The sequence below is a fragment of the Solanum dulcamara genome, chromosome 10 (assembly GCF_947179165.1).
Source record: "Solanum dulcamara chromosome 10, daSolDulc1.2, whole genome shotgun sequence".
NCBI classification, from domain to species: domain Eukaryota; kingdom Viridiplantae; phylum Streptophyta; class Magnoliopsida; order Solanales; family Solanaceae; genus Solanum; species Solanum dulcamara.
The window spans coordinates 51,443,544-51,456,745 of record NC_077246.1 but is presented as its reverse complement, the minus strand read 5'-3'; the positions used below and the strand labels follow the sequence as shown (position 1 = coordinate 51,456,745).

General features: G+C 39.7%; 1 protein-coding gene across 6 annotated transcripts in view; it reads right to left on the bottom strand.

Moving 5' to 3' along the window:
• Nucleotides 1-13,202, bottom strand: part of LOC129870098 (ubiquitin-like-specific protease 1D) — a 36,335-nt gene that overhangs the window by 11,744 nt on the left and 11,389 nt on the right. For 3 of the 6 annotated variants that reach the window (XM_055944691.1, XM_055944692.1, XM_055944693.1), the window contains exons 3-7: nucleotides 11,795-11,843; nucleotides 9,489-9,568; nucleotides 9,353-9,382; nucleotides 9,145-9,240; nucleotides 1,584-1,680 (exon numbers count right to left, since the gene is read on the bottom strand). In XM_055944691.1, the coding sequence (XP_055800666.1) occupies nucleotides 1,584-1,680; nucleotides 9,145-9,240; nucleotides 9,353-9,382; nucleotides 9,489-9,568; nucleotides 11,795-11,843 (352 nt within the window). Of the gene's footprint in view, nucleotides 1-1,523; nucleotides 1,681-9,144; nucleotides 9,241-9,352; nucleotides 9,383-9,488; nucleotides 9,569-11,794; nucleotides 11,844-13,202 lie in introns of all 6 variants that reach the window. The other 3 variants (XM_055944694.1, XM_055944690.1, XM_055944695.1) reach the window with 2 other exon arrangements.

Below are 13,202 nucleotides of genomic sequence, written 5' to 3'. Positions count from 1 at the left end.
ACATTTTGTCTTCACAGCATCCATACTGCATATGAAGACATAATTAATCAAATAAAAGTGTATTTTCTCTAAAGCTTAAGCTTTTAAGTGAGATGGTCGCGCACATTTCAACATGGTATCAGAATAGGCAGAAATCTTGGGTTCAAGTCTCACCGCCACGCATTATCAAAAGAATTTCCACGTGTTTGGCCCATGAAAAAAGAATCAAGCTCGCACATTAAAGGTATGTTGAGACATAATTAATAAAGTAAAAGAGGGTTCTCTCTAACAGTTTAAACATTCAGATGAGATAGTTGCATACTTCAACACAGATAATATCAAGACACTAAGTATTAAGAGAAAGACAACACACCAACAATCAATCAGAGTCTTAAGTGTCTTTCACAGGGTCATTTTACCTTAAATATTTTATCTTTTTTCAGAATAAAAATAAAAAAGGCGAGGCTTATGCTCTCTTCTCCATGGTTTTTTTTTTTTTTTTGGAAAATGGTAATGTTCCTCAGCATTAAGAAGATGCTGGGAACCTTCAAAAGAGGAAACATAAAAGTAAATACTTACAGGGATCCTAAAAGTTCTACTAGCTGTTCTGAACCGTCTAAACCTATCTCTTTATATCAAAAAAAAAAGAGAGATACAATACAATTCCCCTTAACTATGCTCTCTTCTCCATGTTTGCCCATTAAAAAGAAGCTGCAAACAAGGCTCAGTACTTTTGAGATCAATCTACCAAGTTCAGTATTGATCTATAACACATAAAACTTTCATTTGTCTTGACGTACCCGTGTTAACATGTACACCATGACTAATTCGCACAGAATTTTCAGAAATACGCTAAAAATTAGCAAAGGACCTACACGACCCATACTAGATACTTTCACACACACGGACAGGCGCACGTTATACGAAGCGGTCGGAGAATTTCACATTTTATAGATATATATATAGAATATGCTAAAACAGAATAGGTATAGAAATACTAAAAATGGCTCTAATTAACTGATTTATCTTCCTAGCTCGATGTTCAAGCGCATTCCTAGTTTACTATGCGTCAGGAGTTTGAATCTACACAGCACCTGAGTTTCCTATATTTTTAGTTTCTAATCAAGTGACTCTCCCTATATATGCTAAAAATTCAGTTTTCAATAAGGCTCGATCCAGCAACTCCTTACTTAAAAATGAAAAAATGTACCTGCCAACCAAGCATACAACATACGTATTAACTTGGACAATATAATATTTGATACATTGAACAAGTTCAAGCAAAAACTTGAAATAAAAAATTACTCATGCAATGTGCATTTCTAAGAAAGATGTAGTAATTAACATGAGTTGTGTTTTATTAAATATGATTTGAATAATATTTTCATTTATTAACAATTTGTTTACTTATTTAAATGTCAACACCGCTTAAAAAAATCCTTTGTACGCCACTGTTCACACACCAGCATTCAATCTATCCTTGGTAACTAAGTTCATGTAATATAGTTATTAATATAGAAATTAGAAAAGTTTACAAGTCTTACAGTGCCAAAATATATTTGTTGAGCTTGCATGAAAAAATTCTCTCGCAGGGAAGATATTACCTTGCTCAGTACAGCATCTTTGAGCTTCTGGTAAAAATATGTATTGAAAAAGTGATACTCATCTACATCTGCATGAGGTTTTGTCTTCTGGAGGTACCTGACAACAAAACAATGCAATTAGGTTATATCAGATTAAGAAAGTCGGTGTTAAGTTTCGTCTTGCTCCTCTACTAACAACATTATGCAAACTATTTGACCACCAATCTTCTAATTTACTGGTTACTAAAATAAGGTTGACACAGTTGGTGACTTAAGGTTATGTTTCATTGATAGAGAGTTCAGGCTGTAATGCAATATCAAGCTAACATGAGTATTTATATGCCAGTTGATGTGACTTTTTTCTTTGTGTGATTATTTAATGACTCCAACAGCGAACCAATTGAAGAAAGATCATATGAGGGAAACAATTTCAAGCAGAAGTTACCAAGATCTCAAATTGTAGAAAGTATTTAAAAGAAAATTCTTTTACATATAATTGGTATATGTTGTCACCAAATAGGAAGAGTTGCAAGCCAAGGTTGTTGGGCTTCAATGGAAAATCAAAAAGATGATTATCCTGAAAAAGAGCCAAAAATGAGTCCAAGAATTGTGGTGAAGATTGAAGAATGGGCTAAGCCCTACACATATTTTAAGGTCCAAGTCCAAGCCCAAGAGAAGGAAGATTGGGACCCACATGGAGCCCCAAAGAGCTGCAAATCTCACCCAAGGAGGTTCGAAATTCACACCCAAACTGAAGAAAATAGGCGCGTCTTTTTTTTTGTGCAAATTTCACACTTCTTTCCTTATTTTGTTAGGTGGTTTTATTAAGAAATGTAATATCAATTAAGGGATAATTCGACGTGCAAGCTGTAATTCTGTACCAGAATCCCATCAATTAAGGGATTCTAGTCAGAAACAACATGTGGGTTGTAAGAGAAAGACATTTGGAGGGAAAAGGTTTAATGAGACATGTGATTTGCACATGACTCTTTTAAATTTGATATCAGATTTGGGCCTCTTGTCCAGGCCCAAGAGTACTAAGACCCAGAAAAGAAGTAAAAGCCCAGATAGAGCTAGACAACTGATCTTTAAGTAAAAGCCCAGATAGAGCTAGACAACTGATCTTTAATACATTTCACGGAGGAAACAACTCAGAAGCTATCAGAGAAGACAGCTTCACCGATGCCATGGTTCTACAGAAAGCTTTGCATGCACAGATGGAAACAGAGAAGAAAAACTTACGCAGCGATGGTGATGATGTAGACAGAGAACTAAAAGGGGGGGAAATTTTTATCGATAAGAGGAGAAGAGGGGTTTGCAGAGGCAGAAAATGGAAAAAGTAGCATAGACAAAAGACAAGATAATGCAATTATAGATCAAAATCTAAATAACAAACTCGTTAATTGGGAGATTAAAGAAGCAGAACCAATAGTAATTCACCAACAGCAGGCAATTAAAGAAACAGAGAAAGACACTACCACTTGAGCGAAACAGAACTTAATAAAATTGGGGAAGATTTTAGGAGCAGATTTTTACAGGCATGAGGAGGAGGCTACGGAACTACTCCTGCAGATTGATAGCTGCAGACATGCAAGAAGAATGGAGCAGGAGGTTTAAGGGAAAAGTCAAAGATCAAGGGGGCTCATGAATCGAAAAGTCTTGTTTCATTTGATGTCAAATTCAAAAGTTCTGGGATTAGGAATAAGGGGAGAATCACAAGCTCTTCTAAATCATGAAATTCAAATTGGTGTCACGGAATGTTAGAGGACTAAACAATAGAGAAAAGAGGAGAGTCGTGAATAGTTTGATTAGGGAGTGTGGGCAGATATAATATGTCGTGCAAGAAAGAAAAATAGAAGGAGATATCTTAGAGATGGTTCAGCAACTTTGGGGAGGGAGATGCATTAGACATGCCTCTTTGGATGCAAGTGGAACAAGGGGGATTCTCTTTATGTGGGATGAGAGGAAGTGGAAGGGGGAGATTCTGGAAATTGGGATGTATATAATTTCTTGTAAATTTGTATCCCAACTACAAAATTATTCATGTCACATAACAGGAGTATATGCTGCTAATTGCTACAAGGAAAGGAGGTTGGTTTGGGAAGAAATATGAGTAGAGAGGAGTATGATGGAGGGACCATGGGCTCTATGTGGGGATTTTAATTATTTTTTTTGATAATGGTAACTGTATATTCACACCAAAAATCCCATCAGGTGAAAACTGATGGGGTGGGACTTACAACCCCAGGGGGTATCATCAAGACCAAAATCTAGACATGAGACTTTACAATTATCCTATGAAATCAACTAAACTATCTATCTCCCCCCCCCCCCCCCACTATATCTTGTTTACACCAAAAATACAAAAGACTAAGGCACTTCATCTTGATATTCTGGAAGCTGCTGGCTATTCCGTCATGACCTCTTTCATTTCTCTCTCTCCATAATGTCCACCAAATACATACTGGAATGCTCCTCCACCAGTCTTCTTGTGACCCTCTTCTCCCCACTCCTTCCCACTGTTTCAGCAGGTCAAAGGAAGTTCTAGGCATTATCCAATTTATGCCTAGTATACGACGATGTTGCACACCGTACTAGTGCAGGGTGGATGAAATGGAGGCTCGCCTCCGGAGTGCTGTGTGACAAAAAAGTGCCATCAAAACTCAAAGACAAGTTCTACAAAGTGGTGGTTAGACCGACTCTATTGTACGGGGCGGAGTGTTGGCCAATCAAGAAACTTCATGTCCAGAAGATGAAAGTCGCAGAAATGCGAATGCTGCGGTGGATGCGTGGGCACACTAGGATGGATAGAATTAGGAATGAAGATATCCGAGACAAGGTGGGAGTGGCATCGGTGGAGGACAAGATGCGGAAAGCGAGACTGAGATGGTTTGGGCATGTGAAGAGGAGAGACACAGATGCTCCAGTGCGAGAGATTGGCTATGGATAGTTTCAGGAGGGGCAAAGGGAGGCCGAAGAAGTATTGGGAAGAGGTGATTAGACATGATATGGCACAGTTGCAACTCACCGAGGACATGACCTTAGATAGGGTGATGGAAATGAGGGTGAGGAGAAGTGTGTCTATTTCAGAGAACCAGTTTGGATTCATGCCAGGGCGCTCGACTACAGAAGCCATTCATATTGTAAGGAGATTGGTGGAGCAGTATAGGGAGCGAAAGAGGGACTTACACATGATATTCATTGACCTAGAAAAGGCCTATGACAAAGTGCCAAGAGAGGTCCTATGGAGATGCTTGGAGGCGAAATGCATGCATGTGGCGTACATTAGAGCGATTAAAGACATGTACAATGGAGCTAAGACCAAGGTAAGGACGGTAGGAGGGGACTCGGAGCACTTTCCTGTCACGATGGGTTGCACCAGGGATCGGCTCTTAGCCCGTTTCTATTCGCCCTGGTGATGGATCAATTGACAAGACAAATAACAGGTGAGGTGCCTTGGTGTATGTTGTTCGCGGATGACATAGTCCTGATTGACGAGACTCGCAACGGAGTTAACGACAAGCTGGAGGGCTGGAGACAGACGTTGGAGTCTAAAGGATATAAATTGAGTAGGACCAAGACAGAATACTTGGAGTGCAGGTTCAGTGTCCTGCCACATGAGGCTGATGGGGAAGTGAGGCTTGGTACCCAGGCCATTCAAAAGAAAAGAAGCTTCAAGTATCTTGGGTCTATTATACAGGAAGATGGGGATATCGACGACGATGTTGCACACCGTATTTGTGCAGGGTGGATGAAATGGAGGCTCACCTCCGGAGTGCTGTGTGACAAGAAAGTGCCATCAAAACTCAAAGGCAAGTTCTACAAAGTGGTGGTTAGACCGACTCTATTGTACGGGGCGGAGTGTTGGCCAATCAAGAAACTTCATGTCCAGAAGATGAAAGTCGCGGAAATGTGAATGCTGCGGTGGATGTGTGGGCACACTAGGATGGATAGAATTAGGAATGAAGATATCCGAGACAAGGTGGGAGTGGCATCGGTGGAGGACAAGATGCGGAAAGCGAGACTGAGATGGTTTGGGCATGTAAAGAGGAGAGACACAGATGTTCTAGTGCGGAGGTGCGAGAGATTGGCTATGGACGGTTTCAGGAGGGGCAAAGGGAGGCCGAAGAAGTATTGGGAAGAGGTGATTAGACATGATATGGCACAGTTGCAGCTCACCGAGGACATGACCTTAGATAGGAGGCTGTGGAGGACTCAGACTAAGATAGTGGGCTAGGTGGCTTATCTTTTCTCCATAGTAGTCGTAGTTTTGCTCATTTGTTTATTAACATTTGATTTCTGCATTTGATTACTGCTTATATTTGTTGGTCCGGTTTACATTGGGTATCCTATTTATCTATAGTAGTTAATGCTCCTTTCTTTCCGGTCTTTCCTACCCTGACTTTCTCACTCTCATTTCTCATATTTTTATATTGTTTTTGATATGCTTGGCTCTACTGACCTATGTCTTATTTTTCTTGTTTCTCCTCTCTTGTTCTTCTCTCTTAAGTCGAGGGTCTTTCGGAAACAGCCGCCCTACCTTTCAAGGTGGGGGTTAGGTCTGCGTACACTCTACCCTCCCCAGACCCCACATGGTAGGACTATACTGAGCTTGTTGTTGTTGTTGTTGTTGTTGTTGTATGCCTAGTATACAGAAGAACATGTTCCACAGATTTACAGCTGTTCTGCAGTGCAAGAACAAGTGACTATTTATCTCTGTCTCTTTCTCACACATAAAACACCTTGAGCAAATCTGTATACCTCTTCTCTGTAGTACTTCGTGGGTTAAAAAGGCTCTCTTGATCACCAGCCAGATGAAGCATGAGACTTTGGGAGGGATTTTAACCTTCCAAACCAGTTCCCAAGGCCAGATAGTTATCATTGAGCAACTGTAATTCAGTGTCCAGTAGCATGATTTCACAGCCAAGCAGCCCTTGTTGTGCAACTTCCAAACTGGCAAATCAGGACCTGCATGTACTCCTGAGAAACCATTTAGGACCCGCAGCAGTTCAGCCACTCTGTTTTCAGCAGTTCAGCCACTCTGTTTATCTCCCAGTGGTTAAAAGCCCTCCTAAAAATCAAGTTCCACCCTTGAGGACTCCATACTTGTGCCACTTTGTCCATCTGTTGCAAGCTCAACATGTACATATCTGGGAAGGTAGTCTTCAGATTTTCTTCCCCAATCCACACTTCGTTCCAGAAACTAGTCTTTACCCCATTACCAATTGTGTACTTCAGATTATTACTGACAGAGAGCCACAATTTTCTAATTGTTTTCCACACCAAACACCCAAATGTACCAGTGACCTCCTCAGTAGTCCAGCTATTCAGGAGCCCATATTTTTGTGAATTGAATCTCCTCCAAAGAGCCATATCTTCACAAAAAAATCTCCACAACCATTTCTTCAGTAAACTTTCATTATGTGCACCTAGCTTTTTTATGCCTAGACCACCCTGCTCTTTGCTAAGGATCACCATATCCCATTTGACTAGGTTGTATCCCTTCTTCTCTTTGTTGCCCTGCCATAGGAATACTCTTCTCGCCTTGTTAAGTTTTTTCTCTATGCTGCTTGGGAGAGGGAATAGACTCATCATATAGGTAGGTTGACCATCCATGACTGATTTTATAAGTGTTAGTCTGCCACCCAAAGACAAATATTGACTTTTCCATCTGCTAGTTTTCTCTCACTTCTCTCCAGAATCTCATTCAACACTTCCAACTCCTTATTCTTTGCTCCGAGAGGCATACCTAGGTATTTAGTAGGTAGGGAAGCCACTTGACACCCTAGGTTCTCTGATAGGATCTGCATATTAGGCACATGGTTGACTGGGTAGAGACAGCCCTTCTGCCAGTTAACATGGAGCCCTGAAACGCCTTCAATGTATCAAGGTTCACTTCTGAATAGGATGAGTGAGGAGTCTGATGGAGGGACCGTGGGCTCTATGTGGGGATTTCAATGTATCAAGGTTCACTTGTGAGAAGAAGAACGGAAATAGAAGAACAAAAGGCATGAAAGAATTTTCAGATTTCATTGAAGACATGAAGTTAATTGATTTGCAACTAGAGGATGCTACTTACACATGGTTCAAAGGGGAACAACACGAAGCAGCATCCAAGATTGATAGGATCCTGATTTTAGAAGAATGAGATGCTAACTTCAATAATTTGAAAGAAGTACCCCTACAAAGATTGAGTTCACGCCACATTCCATTAGCCTTGTTGGGTGGATCTTGGGAGAGAAACAAGAACTATTTCAAGTTTGAAAACTGGTGGCTCGAAACAGAAGGCTTAGTTGACAGAGTTGAAGATTGGTGAGATTCTTTAAACTTCACTGGAAGACCTGACCATATTTTAGCATCCAAACTCAAAGTTGATAAAACTAAACTGAAGGAATGGAGGAAATATGATGCTGGAAATCTGGGCAATCAGAGGAAAAAGCTACTTGAACAAATGGCAATAATAGATGCAAATAGAGAAGATAGAATTCTCACAAAGGAAAGAAGGTAGGGATTATGTTTGAGTATGAGGAACTAGTCAAAAGGGAAGAAAGCCTGTGGAGACAGAAATCAAGAGCCGTGTGGCTAAAGGAAGGGGACAAGAACACAAAACAAATTCACAAAATAGCAGATAGAAGATATAATAACATAGATCAGCTCATGGTAAAGGGAGAAATCACTCGAGAGCCACACAAAATTAAAGGGGAAATCACTGATTTCTATAAAAATAAGAAAATGTACACTGAAACTGCTCAATGGAGGCCTACTTTTCAAGATGTCCAATGTCCAGTCACAACAGAGGAGGAAAAGGAAGCTTTACAAGCCAACTTTGAAGAGAGTGAAGTGTTGAGATGTCTGAAGATGTGTGCAGTGGATAAGGCACCTGGTCCTGATGGATTCACTATGGGGTTCTTCATCAAGCGTTGGGAAAATGTAAATAAGAAATAACGAATAATTTTCGAAACTTCCATGAACAAGAAGTTTTTGAGAAAAACTTCAATGCAACATTCATTGCACTCATACCAAAGAAGAAAGGAGCATGGGAGCTAATGGATTTCAGACCTATAAGCCTGATCAGTAGCATGTACAAACTTCTCTCCAAAGTACTGACTGAGAGGCTGAAAGGAGTGATTGGTAAATTGGTTGATTTCCAGTAGATGGCATTTACTAAAGGTAGACACATCATGAACATTGTGCTGATTGCTAATGAAGCTGTAGATTCCAGAATTAAACAGAAGAAACTTGAAATACTATGCAAGCTGGACATAGAGAAAGCATATGATCATGTCAACTGGAGGTATTTACTGAACATGTTGGAAAGAATGGGCTTCGGGCAGAAATGGTTGAGATGGATAAAGTATTGTATTTCAACTGTCAAGTTTTCCGTGCTTCTTAATGGAGCCCCTGCAAGATTTTTCAATACTTAGAGAGGTCTCAGGCAAGGTGACCCTTTGTCACCTTTTTTGTTTTTAATCACTATGGAGGGGTTGAATAGTATGATCGAAACTGGAACAACAAAGCCAGGTTGAAGGATTTTGATGTTGCCAGAGAGGGTAGTGACACTTTGTCAATTTGGTTAACTCACCGGATATAGCAATTCATTATAGTCGATGACAAATATGCTTCAGGTGCAAGAGATTCCATGTCCGAACAACAAATTTCAACGGATTCGGGATCAGCCCTATGTCAGTGCAAAAAAAAAATGAAGAAATCGTAAGCAATAAAAAAGATGGTACTACCCAAGGTAATAAGTAATGCATAGTGAATCAGTAAGGTTGTGATACATGCCATACCGCGAAGGATAGTATATCTTGGTTGCCTTACTGCAGGAAAAAGAGGAATATAAGAGATATCAACAATTGCTCACTAGTACTCAGATCAGATGTTGGTATGTCACTGAGAGAAAATGCTAATTTACTAATATATTACCGTTCAACCACTTGGTCCACTCGCTCTGTCACTTTAATTGCATCAGGATCCCCCTCATCCACTAGAACAACAGCTTCCCCCTGGAAAAATAATGAATTATATATGGAAAGAAAGACCACATTAGGAATAAAGTAAAAGTTCATGGCTTCCAAGAGAATGAACTATGTTCAGGGAAAAAAGAATAAATAAAGTACGAGAGGCTACAGCAATTCATCATGTCCCTCTGCAATATCTTAGCAAATTTTTGACTTATCATCGTCAGCTGCACTCTTCGTCTGGCCCATGATAAGTCTCCAGTTGGTTGTCATTGGGTATATACCGTGAAGGTTGACCCTGATAGATAGATTGATAGAGCATGACTGGTTGCCAAAGGCTTCACAAATTTTCATCTCGACTTTGGTGATACCTTCTCTCCTGTAGCTAAGACTGCTTTTATCTATGGTTGTTCTTCACTATTGGACTCTCTACCAGATGAATATTACAAATGTTTTTCTTCATGGGGATCTCGAAGATGAGGTATATACGGAGCAACAACCAGAGTTTGTTGCTCATGGTTGTTCTTCACTATTGGACTCTCTACCAGATGAATATTACAAATGTTTTTCTTCATGGGGATCTCGAAGATGAGGTATATACGGAGCAACAACCAGAGTTTGTTGCTCATGGGGAGCCTCTTAGTGATTCTAGAATATACAGGAGGTTGGTAAAAAAAATTGAATTATATCACTGTGACTCGACCTGAAATTGCTTTCCCGGTTAGTGTTATAAGTCAGTTCTTCGATTCTCCTTGTGACAATCATTGAAATGCAATCACTCACATTCTTCAACGCATAATATCTTCTCAAGGAAAGGACTACTTTACAAAGACCGAGGATATAAGCAAATCATTGGATATACAGATGCAGATTGGGCAGAGCCACCCTCTGGCAAACGATCTACCTCTGGGTATTGAGTTTTAGTTGGAGGAAATTTGGTGTTTTGGAAAAGTAAGAAACAGAATGTGATTGCTCGATTAAGTGCAGAAGATGAATAATGGGCTATAGCAATGGCTACATGTGAACTTATATGGATCAAGCAACTATTGGAGTTAGGATTTGGAAAAAATAATGAAATGGAACTTGTGTGTGATAGTGAGGCTACACTTCACATTGCATTAGATCCGATATCATACGAGAGGAAAAAACACATAGAAATTGATTGTTCTTTAGTCGGAGAAAAGATACACGGAGGAGACATCACCACAAAGTTCGTGAAGTCAAATGATCAACTTGTAAATATATTCACCAAGTCTTAGCCAGTCCTAGAACAAGTAATATGTGTAGTAAGAGTGGTACATGTGATTAGTGCACCAACTTGAGGAGGAGTGTAAGAATCCTTGTGAATATATTAGATCACTCGATTTACTCCTATTGTATATAGTGATTTTCTTTCTTTTTTAACAAATGTAAACATATTTATTTAAACTCAATAGCTTGATGGAATAATCAAAGTCGAGTTCTCTCTTATTATATCTTCCGTTTCACATTTCTGATCATTATACCCTAGCAAACTTCTAATGAATACTGAAACAAGAAGAAATAAGGAGGGACTAAGCGGTTAAAGTAGTAATAAGTTCATCAATCAAAGTGTACTTACAGCAACTAACCACCCCCCACCCCCTAATGGAGGAAGAGAAGGAGAGAAAGAAAGAGGTAGTGGTGCACTGGAACAACCATTTGAGTATTCTTTAACATGTGAGTATTGAGAATCCACCAAAGGTATTGCCTGAAATTGTAACTGCATACACTAGTGACGATTTGGGCATATGCCTGCACAACTGTAAAATGTGTCATTATGGTCTAAGACTTGTTACCATATATACTCAGCAACTCTCCCATGTTTTGTCGATGTTGAATTTGCCTAGGGTATCATATACACCTTCCTTTGCAGATTCAACATCCTCTTTGAGATTTGCCCCACCATCACTCAAGGTTGCACACGGAGTGACCCTGATACCAACTATAATAGCCTAGCCCACTAATGATATTGTCCATTTTGGGCCTGAAACACGTCACTAGGGGCTTGTTTTCTTCTATGTTGCTCCGACTCTTCAAAAGTGTCAGAGGGTGCGTGTCAGATTCTTCAAAAGTAGTGTATTTTCGAAGAATCTGGCATAGGTGAGGCATCAAAAGTGAAGAGCCCATGCAACTTAACTTTTCTTATATACCCAACATTTTTCCCGAGTTGTCATATTGACAAAAAAGTAGTTACACAACTACATGGAAGCTAGCTGGAATGGGATAAGCAAGATGCATAAGAAGCCTTACATTTGCATGCCTTCGAGTAAACGAAGATTGGGCTTGAGAGGCTTTACACCTGAAAAAAAAAGAAAGATTGAATCACTAGCAAACACGTTTTCCTTTTGTTTGATTATTCATAATAGGACACCAAAAGGTACAAATTGCAGCCAAGGAAAGGCATGAAAGGAAATGAATAATTAAACAAGTCAAAGTTTCATGGATTTTATAGCAAACAAGTACAACAAATAATGTCTCGGTGTAGCTTGAAGATCACAAGTGCTTATTTAGAATATCAAATTAATATCATGACCGAAATGATCTCCGGAAGAAATTCAAGTAGGAGAAAAATAGGAACTACTACTACCACGCCTCAATCCCAAACAAGTTGGGGTTGGCAATATGAATCCTCACTTTCATTTAATCTCATTTTGTATCATCATCATACTAAGCTAAACAAGTTGTGTTGAAGCAAGTGCTTTGTTTAAAGTGTGAAGCGAGGCCTTGTCGCTTTTTTCTGCTTCACGCTCCTCAAAACACTTAACATGGGCCTTTAAAAGACTAGTTTCTAGATATTTGTAATTTGGTTCTTTCACCTAAAGCAAAGATTGAGTCCCTGTTATTCAGTCCTTTTATATTCCATGAAACCAACTTAAATTTCATCTATCACTGATGAGCAAGTTTCTCCCCGTACCCCGGTTCCACTATTTTTAAATTTTACATCAAAGCTTACTAAACTTTTTAACTCTTGAGAACCTCTGAATCTTGTTTTCTTGTATACAGCCTCTGCCCCCATTCTTCTGGCTTGTCTCGAACTGTCCACTTAAAGTAATAACTCCAAGGCCTCCTCTTCATGACCCTAGAAATTAACACCCAAAACTTTACCCAGTTTGATCAAGTTTTGTTGCACCCAGTTTTAAGTCTCCCTCTCCTTATTCCTTATTACTTCTTGTTGTTGAATTTGTAGCGGTTCTGGTTCCTCAATCACAATTCTTCCATCATTTGCAACCACGATTCTTGCCCACTTCATGTGATTTCTTAGTTCTGTTTCCTCCTCTGTGGTCAACCAACCTCTGCATAGGATTCTGATTTCTTGAAATACTCTGCCCGACCAGAGATAAAGGGGGATTCCAACAATTATGATCCATGTTTCCATCTTCAGAGTATTATTGGGGAGATAACCCACCATAGGATTCTACAATTCCAGATTGAATCTGTGATTCCTCCGGTTCCATTGCCCTTGTAGGGTTTGTTCAACCATGTTTATGTTAGGAAACTCGAACAGAAACATACCTCCATACATTTCATAGATGTTAACACTGAATGCCTTCTTCCAGAGTGTTGACGACCATCTTCTTATCTCAGATAAAGTTGGCTTTTCCTTTATCTGTCCTTCGAGATGACCTACTAAGCATCTTTCTAGAAGCCCATTCTCTTG